Genomic DNA, 20,598 nt, shown 5'->3' with positions numbered 1-20,598 from the left:
GTGTCCTGATGAGGCTGATCCCTCACTTCTCACAGCATCTCAGAATACCACTGTGGAGGAAAACGAGTCCCGACGATACAAGATTGGAGTGGAGGCCGGTGCAGCTGGATGAGTTATGAGGCTCTGGTTGGGTCACTGGTAGTCTGGCCTTTGGAGGCAGTCATCTAACCCCCAGCCACTTATATTCCATTTGCTTTTTAGAGCACATAAGAGCTTTGAGATTTACACAGCTACTCTATTTAATTGAATTTAATTTGAGGTGGCTTTGAAACCTTAAATCCTGGTGTTGGTCCCTGTGTAGTCCCTCAGCAGACAGTCCGAGCTCCTCGACAGCTTATCATAAAGAGGGGATTAGGAGGTTTTTTTTACTAAGAATATGAGGATATGTGAGGCAGACATGCAGCACTTTGAGTTATTTGCTTGCTAATTATTTAAGCTCTGATTTGTGTTATCTGTAGCAAGCCCGCCGTGTGCACGCAAAAGCACAGTTTAACGGTAAAGACCACAACCTAATCTGTGCAGGACAGAAGTGTCGCAGAGCCACAGATTAAGATTCAAGTCAAGCTGTCATTTCAAGACCTCTTCAAATCAGGGTTGCATCCCATTGGACAAGTGTGAGATCTGTGCACGGAAACTTTTGGCATTTTGCATTTAGACACAGATGACCCTTTGGTAATAATCCTCTTAAGGCCATCTCTTTGTTAGACAGTAAAAAAGACGGAGCGATCTATCCAGTCTGACTGGCCAGGCAGATTAATTCCTGTTAGCTTTGTCCAGCCCTCCTTATTAACACCGTCCACACGGGCCCGAGGCAGCACTCTGCATTCACCACTTCACTTTAAGCAGCGACAGGAAGAATGTTTCTATTTTCAACGACCTAAACTGCTCTTTCTGCTGAAAATGCAAGAAAGAGCTCCACTTCCAGTTTTATAGAGTCTGGAAAAGAAGGGAAGTGAACACAGTGTAGGTGTCTGTGTGTGAGTGTGTGTTAGAGAGATGTGAGAATAAATTAATATTGCTTAATATCAAAGTAGATAATGATGTAACCGTGCGCAGTGTCGCTGTGACGTCTTTTTAAGCCTGTAGTAGAAACATGACACAGCAGATGTTCTCAGCAGCATGAAGCGCTGCAGTAGAAAATGTCAGGATAAGGAAGCATCGCCTCACGACCAAACTGTGCAGTTTGTGAGCCACGTCTCAGTTTAGCTGTCGGTTGTCTCGCCCTGCACCCTGCACTCATCTCCCTATTTTCACCCTCTGTTGTTTTATAGCATCACATTAAAGGTCGCCCAACAATAGCAGAGGCATTAAAGAGATGGAACGGCCTCTAGTAATTTACTTTATAGGGTTGCTGCATCTTTCTCGCCACGCTTTTTCCATCTGATCTCGAGCTGTTTTGAATTAGACAGAGCTGCACTGTAACAATTCGAATCTCTTTGAAACGATTTCTGCACATTTTTGACTGTAAGTCAAACTCCACCACAAAATCTGGACATAGTTTATTTCACTGTTGACAGCAAAATATTGATACTATTTTACAGATGTTCGAGTAGGCGTCTTTAACAGCTACATGACTTCCTATACTGAGTGGACTTTTCCAGACTGGTTTCCCACAGATATCCCACTAATCTTTTTTTTTGCGTCTATATCCTAGCGTGCCATTCCCTGTGCTGTGAGAAAACAGTCTGTGTGTTCTTTAGGCTCCGATTTAGCCGACGTCTGTAATAGTAACCGATGGAATTAGACAGAACTTCCTCCTCGGCCTGTGGAGGCCCTTTCATGTGGCTATTCCAGATTTTACCATCAAGTAGACAAACTTCCACCCCGTGACCCCCTGAACACACTATTTCATGGTCTCTTTTGGGTGACTCTTTCACACCTCCTCTCCATAAAGCTGTTATTTTGGCATTAGCCCGACTCGACACCCTGCATCTGTCATCGCAGCTATGAGGTCATTATAGATGTTGCATTCTGGAGAGGATATTTTTATGCAGTGTTGCCTATGTAGCAGAACCAGGGTTTAGAAATTGTGAGGGAGGTGGCATGAGGAAACGATACTGCATATGGTGAAAGGGACGGTGAATGTTGGCGCTCTAGAAACAACTGGAGGTTTTTTTTCTCCATGCTAGAGCATTAACAGGACGGCTGTATAACTAATAGAGAAATAAAAGTAGAAAATTAAACAAAAACTAAATTAACCAGTTTTCAGTTTATTAACAGGTTACTCGTTACCTGAATGTTATAGCTCTTACCAGCCTAGCATGCTAGAGAGCATTAATAGCTTCATATAGCTAATTAGCGGTAGCAATATGTGCAGAGGGCTAATTAGCATATCTTTACACATTTTACTAACAGGATTTCTAAACTGATATTTTTTTAACCTGTATTTGCACCAATGCTTTTTACAGCAGCACAGAAGGTGCACCTAATTAAAAAATATAATATACACTAAGTTAATGATGTATTTCAACACAAAGCTTGGCTAACAAACTAATAGCTTCATCACCATAGATAAGCCGCAGCTAGCTAGCTTCAATATCCCATTGTGCCTCTTTTTGTAATGTAACAAGGCTTTTATAAAAAGCACATGTAGCTGCTGTGATGTCACCCATTTGTTTGTAAAGTTACATTTTGAAGCCTTGAGAGTTTTCACCATCCGAGAATAGACAGGAATATATCCAAGTGAGAGCCCGAACAATGATTGTCAGTCGCAGTGAGTATATCCTGAATAATTCTCTTTTATGAAATTTAGAATCAGCAAAATTTACAGAAATGGTCTGAATGTTTATTCAGTCTGACCTAAAATGACTGTGAACCATAAACTCATCAGTAAAGTGTTTACTCTGGTTAAGTCCCAGGGTCCTTTTCCCATACATTTATATCACTGGAAATGTTTTTGCAACCACATGTATCGCGCCACGATGGCTGTGAAAATGAATGCAGTTTTATTCCACTTTCACATTTTGTCTGCAATAATTATAGTGGTTGTTGCATGTTTAATTTTTGTTTTTTTGCCTTTTGGCCTTTATTATACAGTGAAAAGCAGAAAGAAGAGAGCAAAGCGGGAAGAAGGTGGAGAGAACAGGGTGCAGGAAATGGTGTGGGGTCAAGCTGTCGCAGCTCTTATAATGGGATTAGTTTAGTTGGTACGACTGCAGACCAACGTAATCACTGACCGGAGGAACCCTTGTATCTGATTGACTGCGAGTGTCACAAAGACGAAAACTGACCAATCTTTAACGTCGGCGTGACTTAGACTTGCTGAGATTGTAGTTTTTCTAATAAAGGTGCCGCTTAACGTCAGAACTGGAAAAAAATAGCTGATAGCTAATTTAAGAAACGTTTATTAATGACAGTCTGGACTAACTCTGCTGCCACGAGTTCAACGCGCACAATGTTTTTAATAGGATCAACAATCTGGGGGACGATTTTACATACAGTTCATTTTTATCTCGACTTATCTTTAAACTTACAGTAGTTTGATGAGTCCACTGGTGAAAGCCAACAGTGCCTGCTGAAGTCTTCATGTAACCTCTGACAAGTCAATCCAAGCTGTAGCCTGATGATTGCTGACCTCCCCTTTGTGTTTGTGGACACAGGGACCAAGAGGAGGTGGTCTCTTTGGTGTAAAGGGTTTGCTTTACGATTACAGCCCTGAGACAAACACATCATCTGCTACGTTCAGGGTTTTTTAGGAGGGAAAGAAAAAAATAAGACACCATGAGCAGAAATGTGAGTTTTCTCCCAGTTTGTGTTGCACTGTTTCCAAACACTGAAAATCAAAGTTTAGATTGTGCCCCTCCTTTCCTGTGTCATTATCTGAGGAGATAGGAGTGTTTACCTGATGAAATGCTAAAATTTGTCTTCTTGCGCAGATGGACGGATTACAGGAAGGAGGGAGGAAAGATATGAAATGGGTTGCGTACTTATTTGAGATGCTGTCAGAAAACAGTTCGTCCCTGTATAAATTGCTTTTCTCACTCCCGTGCATTCCCCGTCTCGGGAATAGCAGGCTTACGGTCGAGTTGCTAAAATTCAAACGTTTAATACATAAAAATGCAAAAAAAACCCACACAGAACCAATGTTTTTTTGAAAGTTCGTCAGATGACCGACCTTTTCACCGCTGACTTCACGTTTCCCTTCCTCCAGCCAAACCCTCCATTTCCACACGCGGCAGGAGAAATAACAGCACGAAGGGAGAAAAACACAGCAGCACAAACCAAGCAAAGTGTTTGTGTTGTGAAGGTCATATTCAACCATTCCCCTGAGATCGGTGCTTTGGCTGAGGCCCGCGAAACATGCAGTGAAGAAATGGAAATAGAAGTCATCGCAGTCCGTTTGGTGTCACTGGAAAATGACACTCACAGATGATGGGTATTGATCAACAGAACAAAAGCTCGGAATTTGTTAGAAGTGATGAAACTGCGCTGCCCCGAGACACGCCGAAATTGGATTTTCTCTCACACATTAACACGTTGCTCTTCAGACGACTGGAGTCTAATATTGACCTGCTCGCTGTGAAAGCAGACCTGCAGTAATATCAGCTCGTAGCTCCTGGAAGCTGCTACGATTTTGACTGTTTATTTAGCAGCACTTACATTTAAAAAAGGCTTCTTTCATGAACATGAGACTGTAAATGGTCAAAGCATTATGCAGTTTTTAGCAGGTCGTGTGTGTGTGTTGCCTCACATGTTTTTTATTTGTTTTGTGGATATGTGTCATGTGTCAGGGCTAGATGAGATTGCAGCAGATTTTCATTACTGCGTTTATGGGAGGAACTGTTCTGGAATAAGGGCGCTCACCTCTGTCAAAGTTTGAGATGTTTCCCTTGATTCCCGGGGTCAGAGGTGGGCTCGCTAACAGCGCCGAGTGTTTCTTTTCTACATTTGGGATCAAGTTCCTTTGAGTTTTGAGCTCCAAGACAACAAAACATACGCGCACACACAGATATTAAAGTGAACATCGGGCCATCGTCACATTGTGTTTCCCAATCGGCTCTGAAAGCTTCTGAGTCACTTGGTGCGTCTGCGTTCTGAGGACACTGGTTGATGTTTGACTCTGGATTGGTTGGTTACAGCTCGCTGGCCTGGTTGGAGTACGACTTTTGTTCTCTGGGCACCGTAAATGTTTAGCGGTCCACTTATAAATACATTACACCTCTTAAAAATGTTGAATTCGTGTATTTCTGTCTTGCTAAGAGCAGGTCGTTGTGACATAAATGCAGTGGAGCTTTCTTTTAAACAAGAAGGTTTAGCTGCGTTTTTAAAAGGCTGTCGCAGGAGCTTGTTAATGAAAGTAGCTGCACTGCAAAGCTTTACGTGCATATTTCTTAGTATAGTTTATTGACAGATAACTGTGCATGGCCCGAGGCTGCTGTGCGGTAGGTATGTGGGCTGTTCTTTAACGAAACAGGCCTGGTATGTGGATGTAGTTTGAAAGGAACGGGTTCCTTGAGGTGTTTTCCCACGCCGAGAAGAATTCAGACTCACCTTGTGTTTGGCAAATTAGGCAGAAAGTTCAGCTTTGTCATATTCTTAATTTACTGACATGAATATTGTCAAAAAAATACACTTCCACTGGAGACCAGCAAGCAAGATTCAAAGACATGTTTGGGTTTCTGTCAGTGTGTGAAACAGCAGAGGACATAATTCATGAGGCAATGAAAGATGGATGCCACGTTCTTAGCTAAACTGGGACGAGTTGATGAGTTCCTGTGTGACAGGGACACTGGTAGGATTGGTTTGGAGTGGTGGGTCCAGAGTGGTAGAGAGGTCGCCTTGACCGGGTCTGAATAAAAAGGCTGTTATGTGTCTGATTGGTTTTCCCTCTGGGAGTTATTGAGATGTTGGGAATTCAGCCGGAGGCGCTGTAGCATCACCGAGAGCGTAGACATTACCGTAAAGCACATTCTCATTGAAGTGGGCGAGAGTGGCAGATCTGTTAGCTTTAGCCCAAATGGAGCAGTTATCTGAAGAATTGCGACTGGTGTTTGGGAGCGGAAACTCCAAACCGTCCTTGTTTCATCAGTCATACTGAACCTCTCTGCTGAGCAGCCGTGAAACTAAACTGCATGTCGTAGATATGATGCATCTGAGCGAGTCGAGAAACCTGAGATCCATTTAGTCGTCATTACTGCTGATAAGAGGTTTCTACTTTTGAACTATGGGAGTAGAAAATCTATAAGAGTCTGTACTTTGGATTTATCCCTCTCATCTTTAGGGCAGCGTACTCATTTTCAACACAAATGTGATTTCTTTGTTAAATGACCGCTCACTTTAAATTGATTGATTTATTGCTGATTTTTTACCAGCCTGCAAAAAAAATCATGACAACCTTTTTGTTTCTAAATTAAATCCCAAATGGTGCTTTAAGTGTTACACATATGGGATCAGCTGGGCCGGGGTGGCCCTTAATTCTCCATTTTGTGAAGCTCAGCGCTGTGATCGCTGAGAGAAGATAGCCACGCTGCGCTGATTTGATGCTAAATGGAGCTGAAAATACAAAATTTAGCCAGTTTTCTTCTCTTCTAGCTGTAGGTCACTTTGGAGTGGACCCACTGCTTAAGAAATAAAAGCACTATACTGCCAGCCCACAGTCATCTGATTGTTATGCGTCAGCGCTCACTCTGGGGTTAAACAAAGGGAAAGTCAGAACAAGCAGATGACTCAAATGATTGTCTTCTTCTGTTCTTTAAATATTGATATCAGGATCATTTTAGAGGGTTGTGTTTCATGTTGCAGTAATTAAAAATGCTTTTGTGTAAAAGGACGTCATGAAGTAAGCCTCTCCAACAAAGACAGACATCATCTCTACTTTACAGCCGACCATAAAACCACACAGAGACCAGAAGAGAAGGCCGCAGAGTAAAAATGAAATCTCATTAAAAATACTGCACAACGATTTTAATCCAAACTCCTCACTGTTATGTAAAGCACTGGGATTACTGACAGGACACATGTGCTGCATGCACACGCTGAGGCTCACAGATGTGCAGGCTAATGCTAAAAGAACAATGCGCCTTTGGGTGTTTTGCTACTTCTCATAAAGTGCCTGTGCATTCACATAACCACACATTTGCATAATTAGAATAAACACAGCAGCTAAAAGGGGCGTGTACTGTTTGGGATTCACTTCTTTAGTCATTGAAGGAATGGCAAAGCTTTGTCGATATGATATCATCAGCCTGACATGCGGTATGTAGCGCTGCTTGGTGAATATTAGCATGCTTTTCCTGCTTCTAAATACATATTGTAAAATGTAAACCTGCTGGCATTATTGTATAACATTTCTTGTAAAGGGGATTTGCTACCTAATGTCACTGTGCGAGCAGCTGTTCTAAAGTCAACAGATGCTTGTTCATGTTCCAAACAAAGATCCTTGTTCCACTTCTGTGTGCGAATATTGAAGACACTTTCCCATTTTGCTGTGTACACACATGGAAAGTTGGAGGCAAGGACATCAGACCCAAGCATGAAATCAGGACCATGATTAAGGGAAGATGGAGGGTTGCAAAGCTGCTTGCAGATCCACATCCTGCTTGAAGCACTGGTACATTCAGGACCTTTGTGGGGTTCTCTATAAATTCAGCCTCGAGATGTTTCCTGTGCATCTCCCTGCTTTTTGTCAAATCCAACACAGTCTGGGCTCTATTAATGATCTCAGGTCAGCGTTGCTCCTCAAATATCCACATAGATCCCCTGTTCAAGGTTCAACTGCTGTTCAGTATTCCTGAGAGAGCGCTGGTGCAGCTCAGGGAGATCCCCTGGCAGTCTTACAGTCTCATTTAATCTCAAATACCTTTGCTTCACTTCGCTGCATCTCTTCCCAATACAACAAATGCATCATCTCATACAAACAAGTGGTCTAGCCTCTGGATGTATTATTGATGAGCTATACGTTTATCCTGCTTCCCTGATGCTTCGCTGTGCGTCCTCTCCACTGCCATCAAATATTTAGCACGTACCGGCTGGGACTAATGCACCGCAACCCTTCAGCTGAATTCAAGCTTTTGATTAGTGACGGAAAATTAGGAGGAAAAAAAATCTTTATTAATCAAAGTGGTAAAGCTGGCAAGCCTGCAGGAGTTTAATTTGATTTCCCCCAGTTTGGCTGTCACAAATGTAAAAGATTAGAGTGAAAGCTGTCTCGGATGTGACAGTGGAAGGAGGTCTGTTCATCTTTGTGCAAACATTCATCATGCTGATGACGTTTAGCACCCGTAATCTTTACATTGACTCGATGTCGAGTCCATTCCATCAGCAAAGGTTTTAAAAAATAATATGTTTTATTTTCATCATGCGTGTATGACAAGGACTCAGAGGTTATCGTGCTGTGAGGGGAAAAATGATGTGCAACCTGGTAAAGGTGAGAAGATGGAAAATTAGATAATTAGCAAAACACTCCACACTGAATTATGATATGGCAGATTTTACTAAGTACAATGGTAACATTAGCTGCGTTATCCCCTTCACTCATGAAAAGATAAAGTGTAGAATCAGGATTATTTCACTGATGATGATCAGCTGCCAGCGTGGGAGGAAAAGTCTGAGTTATTTGTGCTCTTCGACACTCTTTGACGTTTCCTTCTTTGTCTCGATTAGGCTGCGTCTCACGATCAGCTTTTAGGAGTCTGCTCGCTTATACAGGAGCGAGTATTCCTCTAAACACCCAAACGCTGTATTTGTGAACTCACTACATCTACAGAGCCATTTTATTATGCACAGTGTGCATTAATTACATTTAGTGTACATGTAGCTGTGTTCTTTATTGGATTTCTACTGGTGCACTGCCACAACCAGTAATCAGTGGAATAGAAATCAGCAGCAGGATGTAAATTTCACTGCCATTGCATTCGTGGTGTAAACACTGCTCCATACAGACACTGCTCATCAAAAACCGACTTTCTCACACAGCGTGCTGCACATGTGACTTTGGTTTGCATTTTGTGCTCGACTTGCTGCCGGGGGAAGCGCGAGTGTCTCGCGTGCACTCACACACTCCTCGTCTCTGTCGATTTTATTGGGGAATCCTCTGAAGCTTCCCGTGCACGCAACTCTATAGACGGTTTCCCAGACATCTGCATCACGTTTCCTTTCTGTGTGGCAGGCAAAGGAAGTGGAATGGAAAAACTGCTCCCCCGCCCAGTGCGGCCACATGGCGAGGGAGGAGAGCAGTCGGTCAGGAGCCCGCCGGCCACAGTCGGGCATATTTGTGGTCAGCTTTCTCCTCTGCAGCAGTCTGAGACGCTCTGCATCTTGGCCTACCTCTGCACTCTGCTGCTGTCTCCCAGGGCTGTTTCTTCTGAGTCTCTCTGTCTCACACGCTCAAATCCAAAATTTGGTTACAAGAGGAACCAGAAAAGAGACATTTTCTCCTCACTCGTCGCTGTTCTCCTTCCCAGACTATTTATACTGATGGTGGGGGGGGGGGGACACACATGAAAAGGAATCACCCTCTTTGCAGGAACGCAGTAGAAGGATGGGCCACATCAGCAGAGCGGTTCACACTCCGGCCACAGTGAATGACTTCCAGCCACTGGCTCCTCACTCAGGCTTACTCACAGTGAAACCAGGGGAAAGCAGAACACACACACACATTTATAATAAACAAAGGAAACATATGCTTTACCAACCAACCCAGTCCTGACTGATCTGATGTAGCCGCCATCTTTCTTTGCTCCTTATAACTCTGAGTTTCCCTCTCTGCTGTTAAATTGGACTCTTTCTTTTAGCCTAGTTTCTCTGACCATAAATAGAAGCAGGAGGGCTGCAGATCTACACCTCTCTGTAGGGGATAGGATATGAAGTAAATTTGTGTATGGCTGTGTTGGGTGTGGTGTGTGTCGGTGTGGGTGTGTGCTTCACTTAAGGTGTATTTGTGAGTGTGTGGTGGTCCCAGCGGAGCGATGCTGGCAGTCTGCGTCACTGCACAAGAGCTGGCTGGCTTTGCAAAAACAACATGCCGTATACTCATTTAAACACTCGTTATTCGCGCTGCGGGCTCGCCTCCGGTTTAAAAAACAAACTGATGCATTATCAATATGTTCTCTTGGATTCGTGATGATTTGTGCTGCTTATTTTCCTCGGTGTAGAAATTCTGGTCCTTCCTGTACGCTAACGATCTTCTGGTGTCCTTAAAAAGACTGGAAGAAAACTTCTTTTCACATCGAGGAGTGATCATTCACCATTCATGGCTTTGAATGCCCCATTTGTGGAACGGCACGTTAACGTTCTACCAATTTGAGTCATTTCTTCTCGAGCTGAAAGAAAGTGTCCATAAAGGCAGACTTTATGAGTGTCAGCCGCACACTGTAGCCAACTCTGTGTCAGCTTTAACTGCGTCGTGCAGTCAAATACAGTTCAGATTCATAAATGTGGTTCTGGACTATTATGTACCATGAAACAGGTCGGTCACAAAGGCAGACTTTCTGCTTTAAGCCTGTTTGATACACTTTCTGTTTTTGTTTAAAGCTGAACAAAGCACACTTAAAGGAGTGTGCAGTATAGAAGGAAGGGAGTGTCTTTCCTGGTAGCCATGAATGTGCATTGCTGCGTAAGTGCTGTTACCTTAAATGAAGATGGAAGCCTGGAATGCCCACATTCCTCGGATGTTTCTCCTCCACAGTCTTCAGACGCCGATCAGTGCCTCTGTAGGGGTTCATCTGCAAGACACTGGCAACGGCAGCAGCGATGTCAAAAGAAATATGTCGTTACATAAGGATGAAGATGCAACGAGGATCAGTTTTGCGAGAAAAAGAAAAAGTAGGTTGGACATTGAAAGCCAAGTTCCTTTGAGGTATCTTGACCTTTATCTCGTTGAGCAGCCGTACAGCATTGCCATGGCAACTAAACTGGGTGCTGCCAGCTCGGGCGAGGGTTGTAATACCTCAGCATCAGCTCCATCCCCGAGTGCCTCTGTGATTTAGTCTGCAGAAGCAGAGCTCGCACAGCAAAGACTCACGGTTGAGTAAGAAATACTAAGACCGATAAAGATGAAATGTTTCGGGAGTGCAGAAAAGGACAGAGTTTGATCGGCTCTGTGGAAGAGAGGAGATATCTGCTGCACAAACACAGAGCTCCCGGCTGTCTGTAATCCCTTACAGCTTAGCAGTTCATTACACAGCTCATTGCACTTGAATCTCACACAACACACTCTTGCTTTAATCTGACTTCCACCTTGTATTTGAATGCCGGATGCTGAGTGTATCAACTTCTCAGACTTTTCATACGTTTTGAATGCGGCCTTTTGCTGGAGCTCGACTTTATGACACATTCTCAGCTCTGTTCATCTGAAATAGCTTTTAGCTAACTCTACCTTCATTAATTGTGTGGCAATTGTGTGGTAAGTGTAGACGGGTGTGGCTCTGACTATCGCAGTCTCTGTCCAGGAGGGACGCTCCACCATCTGCTGTAGGAATCCCCCTCCCAGCAGGCTTTGTGTATATATGCATGTGTGCGTGTGTGTGTGTGTGTGTGTGTGTGTGTGCACATCTTTGGGGCTAATTACAGTGCAGCTGCAGTTGTACAGTACACTGTTGAACAATTTTGTCGCTGTTTGACAGGCTTGGCAGGGGGCAGATTTGACCCATCTGCCAAGGGCATGTAAGACAACACAGTGTTTTTGCTTTTGCTTTTATTTTAGTTTGAATTTGGGGAATAATGAGAATTTGTCTCAACTGTGGGTTTCACTGAAATGTCAGCAGCTTGAAGTCAGGTGATTATGAAAGAGAAAGAATTTAAAAAGCTGTGTGTGTGCGTGGGTGCGTGCGTGTGTGTGTGTGCTAACAGGAATGCTTCCTGCAGTGTGAGAATGCACGCAGGTGGTTTGACTCAGCTGAGAGGAATCTGATGTTTGCTTGCAGTCACGGTCCACCTGCACCTGTCTCTGCGTTGCACCACCTTTGCAACCTGCGCTCTTTGTTGACAAACAGACAGTCATTGGCGGCGCAGAGGATAGCCACAGAATCAGCTACGTCCATGTGCTGTTTTTGCCCGCTTGGCTCGATCTTACTCATTATCCTCCAGAGTGAAGCGAGAGACGGCTGGATATTATAAAGCGGTCGTTTCTGAGCGTTTCAAAAGCCCGTACAGAGGTCAGGCTCTGCTAGGTGATACTGGGCTCACACGAGGGGAGCACACAGATCAGAGGGAGCCAGCTTCTTAAAATGTTAGTCATGCCGCTGTTGCATTTTCATGAGCCGTGTTGCAATCCCCAGGACCAGCCTGCCAGCCTCACAGAGTCAGCTAGCACCACCAAGCACATCACGTTTCGTCTGGACTGCAGAGATGTTTTTTTATTCTCAGTTAGAAATAAAAACTTTAAAGCTGGTGTTCTCAGGACGAGCAGAATCATTTGTGGTTTCTTGTTTACCAGTGCTTAAAATTACACAGTAGACATAAAGGGATTTCTTTTAATCTAATTTATCACCATCTGATCTTCTTCTTCTTCATCTTGATCCTTTGATGTTTACGATGTGTTTAAAAGTTTATGGGATTTCTTCTATATCGGGCACAGAGCACCAACAAGTCAGACAACTGTGATGAGCAGGTATTCAGCTGTTCGCATGCATTCCTTGTCCCGTGATTGGCCAAAAAGCAGATGCCTGTCACCTTATTAAGGTATCGGTGTGACGTACAGTATGCTGATGACTCTTGGGTTACAGTAATGGGATTGAAACAGCTTCAGAGAACTTGTGGTTTCTCACAGTGGAGTCATGTTATTGCCACTGCTGTACGTGCGCGTGACTGACAGCGACCTCACGTTTGCATCGTGTGGCAAAACCAGAATCAGCTGCAGTCATTGTGTCGGAGCCAGTGAGAAGTTAATGGTGGAGAGAGTGTGTTTGTGTGTTTGCAAGCGATTGTGTTTAGCGATTTAACACCAGATATTGCTCATATATAACACCCTGTGGGACAGTCTTTGAGCCACTCGCTAAAGTTTAGCACTGTGTGGCAGCCAAACGAGCATTATCAGTCTTATTCTGTTGCTTTTCGAGGAAGCGAGGTGAATGACGACCTCTAACTGCGATCTAAGCATCATGTCTAAGCCACAAAAGGCTTTCGTAAATCCAGAATGAATTTGTCTGTAAGTCGGACAGAGCTCAGCGTTTCAGTACCTGTGATTAGGACTCTTATTGTACCTCCAAACCACATTCATGTTTTTCTTTTGCAGGTGTTGTGCTCGACATTCAGCGGAATTATGATGTATCAGACAGCAGAATCGGCTTGCTGCAAACAGGTAAGCATCCTTTAATCTCATAATTACACACGTGAAAAGAGTTCTCTCTCTCTCTGCGGTGACTGTAATTACTGTGTAACTCTGATGTTATTTAAAACGAATGGTCCAACCAAAGGCAGAGGCTCTTACTCCAATCTGTCACTCGATCTCAGCCTCTGACAGCGGCAGTGTCAGCCTCCCTTTTCTCTTCTCACACATGAGCAGTAAACCGGATTATTGACAGCACATTTACAGAAGGTAAAGCTGCGTATTATGGAGATAATTTACATAATCAGCCCACTAATGGTTTTGTTCCTCTGCGTCTCTGTGCAGTCATTTGTGTGGGCAAGACAATCCAAGAAAATATAATATCAGAAGGGCACACCTCCTGGAGTTTGTGATGGTACAAAGTTACTGAAGCTATTTACATTTTTCCACAGCACCACTGCATGACAAGCTGTGGCAGCAGCAAAGCAGCAGGCCAATAAAAAAGGGAAATACAGTCAGGAGCCAGGCAGGCTTTTCCCCTGAGAGCCGCACGCACCCACAGAGTGTGAGGACTCCTGCTTAGGGCAGGGTTTCCTGCTCCACACAGAGACTCAGTGAATTCACCTTTTAGAGAGAGATACTTTGCAAAGCCCTCTTATTGGAGGACAAGACCCCGTCTTGTCTCTGTGTGCTCTCAGGCCCATTCAGACACCAACAGACTAACAAAGTGCCATTGAGGACAAGCAGACAGGACTGAGTGTGAGGGGTGGTAGAAAACAGCCCAGTGTTTTTAGACTCACGGTACGTTAAGGACAAAAATATCTCGAAGGAAAAAGAAATCTGTGTGACTCTTTTAGAGCTTTTTTTTAAGGTCAGTACATCACTTTAAAATCTCATTTCAACCCAAACTGAGCCTCGTTTTTATTTTCTGTCAGCAAGTTTCTCCACATTATGCATTTTGTCGTTTGTGTCTCGATGTTTGTTCTTTGGGTATTTTTCAGCAAAAGCAGGCAAGAAAAAACAAACTCTACATATTTATTAATGTCAGAATCAGGAAGCCTTAAAAACATAGGAGGGGAAGGACGGGACATTTTTTCAATCAGCAGGATTTCTTCCCATTTGAAAAAACTGCATGTTTGTATGAACGCTTAACAAGAAACGGGAAACTGTGAAGGGCTTTGACTCTTAACTCTGCTTGTATTGGCTCACTGTGTGGATTATGCACACAGCCACACTGGCACAAACTCACACACACTTAAATAAACAGAGTATGCAAGTCTTCTAGTTGCATGCACAACTGATTTGCGCGCTGCACCGTCTCCAGTTACAAGTCTTTGAGAGGAACCCAGTCGGGCTCACTGCGAGGCTTCTGTGTGTTTGGTTTGTATGGTCGGTCATGGTTCGGACTCCGCTTGGCCCTTGATCCCCAAGGAACCTGTTTCTGACACGGACCTGGGGAATGCCGGGTGCCCAGGCTTTCAGCTGTGAGAGGGGCTGCGTGCAGACAAGGAGCCTAGGTGTGAAGAAGAGGCTTGGAGGATGACGACATCATCGGGATGCTAGAAGGGAGGATCTTTACCTCAGCACAGGATACACATCACTAGCTTCATCAGTCTGCAGTGGGGTTGCATTTTGATATCACAGGTTTCTGAAATGTCACTTTGACGTCCATCTTCCACACAACCTCATGGAGTCAATGCTCCATAGATAAATGTTTTAAGGAAAGGTCCCCGGTTACTTTTCAGACATGAAGGTGACTTTACTATACAAATAAAGTTATTCTGATTATCGTGCTCAGATGACATAGACTTCATGGAAAGGAGTGCACGTCTGAAAGGAGTGTCAGTTTGTGTGTGTCTGTGTGTGTTTTTGTGGTTTGTCCCTTCCAGCGTCCCCCACCACCAGCCTCCTTCTCCAGAGGGAACAGTTCCCACCTCTGTGAGCACCTGCAGGCCAGGCCTGTTCTGTCCTCTCTCCTTCCTGCAGGCTTCGGTGCACCTGGGAATGCAAACTGCCAGTGTAGGTGTTTTATAGGAAGTGGGTGTATGCTCAGGCTTTCTCTCGCTCTGTGCTGCCAGGTCACCCTCAAACATTACAAAACATAACAGCGACCACACACTGCAGGATCCAAGGCACACAATACGACTGAGTCAGAATCACTTTTTGAATTTGAGAAACGACTCTTTGTTTTGGCTCTTAATAAGAACTACTGGAAGGAAAAATTCCCCATATCCAGACGGTGTTTTGGCTTTAGGAAACACTAGGCTGAGCACTAGAGGAGGCTTTTGGACCTGCTGCTGTGTTTCATTTTGTTACAACAACTTAACTCTTCCTTCTTACCCTGCCCTACCCTCTACTACACGGGTGTCCAACTGCAGGCCTCGAGGGCCGGTGTCCTGCAGGTTTTGGACGTGTCCTTGATGATTTAAATGGCTAAATGACCTCCTCAATGTGTCTTGCAGTTCTCCAGAGGCCTGGTAATGAACTCATCCTTTGATTTAGGTGTGCTGACCCAGGGTGAGATCTAAAACCTGCAGGACACCAGCCCTCGAGGCCTGCAGTTCGACACCCCTGCTCTACTAGGACTAACCCACGCAGCCCTTTTGTGAACCGAGTGCTTTCTGTCCAGTTATTTTGTTCTGCTTATAGAACAAAATAACTGGTTGTGGATCAGAGGTTAAATGAGGAGGGTCTCCACTGGAAGAGCCTGGAAGCCATTGTAACGGTCTTCTACCTGCATCTTTATTGATATGTGCTGAGCTGTCAAAGCTCATGTCAAAGCTCATGATGAAGCCTGCAGGGGAGGTCGTCTGTATCCTTTGGCAACATTAGTGCTTTCAAAATAACAAGTTGACATGAGGTATGTGCTCATTTCTTTCATGCACGTGAGTGTGCACGCAAGCCTGAGGAGCTGACGTCTCGGCTCTCGTCGTAAGAGGATGAAGTGTCTGTCATGCTAGCGTAAAGGCATGCCATTTGAGCCTGAAGCTCCTCCCCCGTCCATCAGCGTGATGAGATGTTCTCTCCTGAACACAGTGGGCCTGTCAGGGCGCAGGGACGTGGATGTGACAGGCCCTCGAGCAGCAACTATGTGAAGCGAGTGACCCTCACACACATCTGTGAACAGGACCCCTCCCAAGGGTGTGGAGGGACGGGGGGTTAATGGAAGAGTGTAAGGGGAGAGGGGGTTCACCTGGATGGCATTACCTTTGGTGAGGGGGAGTTTAAAACGCTTTTGTTAACTGCAATGAGAAAGAAGAGAGCGCTCTCTTGCTAACATGCTGTGGTTATTGTGCTCAGTGCTTTGAGGCCATTCAGAAAAAAAGACTTAATAGGTTGAATTTTGTCTCATAATGGATCCTGGCATCATAATTATCTTTAGTATGGAACCAGAGATATTGGGGTCAGTCAGTCTGTGTGCACGGTGGGGGCGGCGGCTTAATAAGGAGCCGGCGCTCAAAACAGCTCACAGACGGTCTGTGGCCTGTGTGTGGCTGCCCACCGTATCTGAAACACAACACCAGCACGCACGCACACACACACAGAGTGCTGCAGTCTTTACATGGTGTCAGCCTGCCTGTAGAGAGCTGTTAGGAATGAGGCCACAGGTGCTGTGTGGGACTAATGGCCTGAGCTCCTCTATCACACATCAGGCGCATACGACACAAAATTACACAAAGAAAAGTTTAAACACATCAATAGTAACCGCTATGCTGAAAACAGCGACACAGTTTTTGTGTTTATACGATGCTGTCTCCTTGGTTTGTTGGAACTGAGTTGAGGTCGAGTGTGTAAGTTGATTGCCAATGTCAATCAGAAATTTGTGAGCGCAGAGTTCCCTTCATGCACTGGAAAGCGGAGCTATCATTGCTTGATCAGCTGTTTCGGGCAGTGTCAGCTGCTTCTATTTTGTCTTTTGCCCTCGTTGGTATCCCCTGGTACTTCCTCTCTCACTCTCAGCACTTCGACAGCTGTTGTTGTCTTGTTGTTGGTCCCACTGGCACCTTATAGGAGTTAGGAGACATAAAGGGAAGGAGGGAGTAGAGAGAGCCGCTCTCCTCCCTTTAAGTAGCACAGTTTCATCTTCTCCGCTATTGATTCCCAAAGCCAATAACGGCATTGCATTGGTGCTCAGCAGCCCTCTGCTGCTATGATGAGAATAGAACTATGACCTGATGATGTATGCGTGTGTGTGTGTGTGTGTGTGTGTGTGTGTGTGTGTGTGTGTGTCTTCATCTCGGGCTGTTTTTATAGGCCATGTCTCAGAGGAGGGCAGCTGCTGGGTGATGATTGGCACCCTTTTCCCGATCTCCTTCCCTTACACTTCCTGCCTTCCTGTGGCTGAACCAATAGCGCTGCTGAGTGACTGCAAATCCAATCAGGATTTTAGGGGGTCTAAACAACCTCTTTTCATGTAAATGTCTAATGGCCCCTTTGTGTCAAGCACCACTCACGCTGCACACTCAGAGAGAGCGTGGTGAGAAAGCTGCACACACCTTTTTAAAAGAATAATTCGAGGACTGATTGGACATTTATGGCAACGAGATTCCGGCTGATATCCTTTCTTTCCTGCTTCTCTGAAAATGAAGACAAGCACTGATCGATTGCTGCACCTTCACATCCAAGCGACATAAACAGATCAATTAAGAACCCACACATGCACACTCCCCACGCCTCAGCCTCTGAAGGTCAGAGCTGGGGCTGCTGCATGCTCATTTGATCTGCTTTCATTTATTTAATGCGGACTATGTGTAATTAATTATATTTGATATTCCATTAATCCCAAACCAGCAGCGACATGCTTGAAACAAACGTAAACACGGGTGCCGTCGTTTCAGCCGGAGCTTGTCATTAAATTAGCTGCTCTCGCAGTTACTGCAGGAAAGACAAACTACAGTGTTGAGCTGCTGGATGTCAGCTCGGTGCCAACAGCTTGTTTTCCTTAATGCTGCAGCATCACAGCAAGCACATCTGGATACTTTTTTTCTATCCTAAAAAATTTCAAGAAGCACCTTCCTTTATTCTCACCATACGTGTTTGCTTCTGATATACGCAGTAATGTGTAAAAGATGATGTTCCACTGCACTCGGGCCAGCCAGCCGGGCCGGTATTTGTGATTCTTACCAGCTGCAGCTCTCACACTGGGCAGGTAGAAGAAAGACTTGATGCAGCAGCAGTGAAAACTTACCAGCCCTTAGCTGTAGTTAAAAGACTGAAAAGACTTTTTGGTTGGTGTTACAGTACAGCTGCACTTGATGGCAGCTTCTGTGGGTACAGTATGAGCTGCTCAGATTGACAGGAACATTTCCCAGGCTTCATGTGGTATTTATCAGAGAGCTCTGGTAATCTGAGCCGAGGGATTTCTCGGAGAATTAGCGGTGATCACAAATGTAAGGCATGCAGAAATGTTGGGGCTCCACATGAAGGAGAATCCAGCAGGCAGCAAAATGATGTTTGTGAGTGTCTGAGTTTCAGTCACACACGTTGGTGTCCTACTAAGTTATGTGTCACACCCTCCACAGGCAGGTCCATTAATCATTAGGGGAAGAACAACAAAGCTGCCACTCCTGCACACCTGATAGAAACACAGCGCTGTGACGCCACAGTGTAATAAACACCAATGATTAGAAGATGACTGAAGCTTAGTTTACACCACATTCCTATCTGTTCAATAAATACATGCTCATAGGTTTTGGTCAGCATGATTCACCAGCAAAGCTATGATGTCATTTTAATCTCTGTGTTACTGTAATTGCACAGTTACATTTTTATTGACTATTTTCCAAATGTAACACAATACTGAAAGTCTCTTTCTTCCTGGATACGATGAATGTTCTTTCCTCAGAAATGCTCACGCCCGTCACATATAACTGACCTTCAGCTACGTGTCTGTACGTCACTATGTGACTGTACAAAACCTTTCTAAGCACAATTTGAAATCAGGTGCTTTTATTGTGAAACATTGATGGTGTTAAGAACAAGTTAAAGCAGAATGTGGTTTCGCTGCAGATGTAGTTGGTAGTGTTGTCAGATATTCAGTTCAGTTTTACTTATACACAACAACAGTCGCCTCAAGGCGCTTTATATTGTAAGGTAGACCCTACAATAATACATACAGAGAAAAGCCCAACCATCATATGACCCCCTATGAGCAAGCACTTTGGCAACAGTGGGAAGGAAACACTCCCTTTTAACAGGAAGAAACCTCCAGGAGATCCAGGATCATCTTGGGGTGAAAGCTGTGCGTCAGACTGCATCTGGTGCCAGTTACAGAGCAGTGGGCGTCCAGTATTGTGGACAGATTAATTTATTTAGCCTCTATCTATGGCGTGTCTGTGAATGTGTCAGTAATTGTAGAGGAAAACCTCTACAGGAACTAGATTCCCATTTATGAGAAAGGTTAGATGTGTTTGGAGTGCCTGACATATTCTGTGTGTGATGACATCTGTGGTATGCAGGGTTGGGTTACCTGTTTCCACATCAATACCAGTGCCTTCAACACAGTGTTTGAACTGGTAGGTCTCAGGGTAAGGATCATCGTGGCGTTATTTAAATCATTTTTTTATCATCAGTAAGGTGAGTCATGGCGTGGTGATACACAGCGATGGCATCCTGTAAGTATTAATAGAAGGTTCCACAGACTATAGGGATGCACTGTTGTCCTGTATTAGCTCCAGGGTGACATTTCTGACATTCCTCGGGATTAAAAAAAACGATGATTTAATCCAACGTGATAATAGAGATAATATGGTCTCATGCAAGAGCGAGAAAGAAGTAAAAAAAGAAGCTATTTTTAACGGCAGACGTTACTCGTGCATCGTTTGCTCTTCATACAAATACCTCCAGTTGCAGCAAGTGTTGTAATAATGAAAAGGGCAGAGGCACAAAGGTGGAGGAGAGTCAACAGAAACTGAAGAGGGGAGATGTATTTATGGAAGCTGCACTGAGCGCTGACACCTACACACACACCTCTCCACAGTGAACAGGTCACAGTGACACATGGCAGTGCTTTAAATGTGGCTGAATGACAACACCTAGCCTGAAGACATGTACAGACCTGCAGATGTGCTTCTCCGGTTCCTCTAATTCAGTCTCTGGCAGCTGACAGACATTCAGATTCCTGAAACTGGTGTGCCTCAATTAGTTAGAGCGTCCTTACTGTCAGCTTTCACGGCTGCAGGGATGACGCCTGGGAAACAGCTCATAAGCCCTAAAAGAATAGATGCGTTTTAGAGTTATTGATCTGATCTGGCAGCATGGTGGTTAGCACTGTTGCCTCACAGCAAGACGGGTTCAATCCCACCATCAGGCCGGGGTCTTTCTGTGTGGAGTTTGTGTGGGTTCTCTCTGGGCACTCTGGCTTCCTCCCACAGTCATGACATGCAGTTTGTGGG

General features: G+C 44.6%; 1 protein-coding gene across 2 annotated transcripts in view; it reads left to right on the top strand.

Moving 5' to 3' along the window:
• Positions 1-20,598, top strand: part of spns2 (SPNS lysolipid transporter 2, sphingosine-1-phosphate) — a 57,556-nt gene that overhangs the window by 4,485 nt on the left and 32,473 nt on the right. For both annotated transcript variants that reach the window (XM_063488411.1, XM_063488412.1), the window contains exon 2: positions 13,172-13,237. In XM_063488411.1, coding sequence (XP_063344481.1) covers positions 13,172-13,237 — 66 coding nt within the window. The remainder of the gene's footprint in view (positions 1-13,171; positions 13,238-20,598) is intronic.

This window comes from Pelmatolapia mariae, linkage group LG10_11 (assembly GCF_036321145.2).
Source record: "Pelmatolapia mariae isolate MD_Pm_ZW linkage group LG10_11, Pm_UMD_F_2, whole genome shotgun sequence".
Classification (NCBI taxonomy): domain Eukaryota; kingdom Metazoa; phylum Chordata; class Actinopteri; order Cichliformes; family Cichlidae; genus Pelmatolapia; species Pelmatolapia mariae.
The sequence above is the reverse complement of the archived record's forward strand: the minus strand, read 5'-3'. Positions and strand labels throughout refer to the sequence as shown.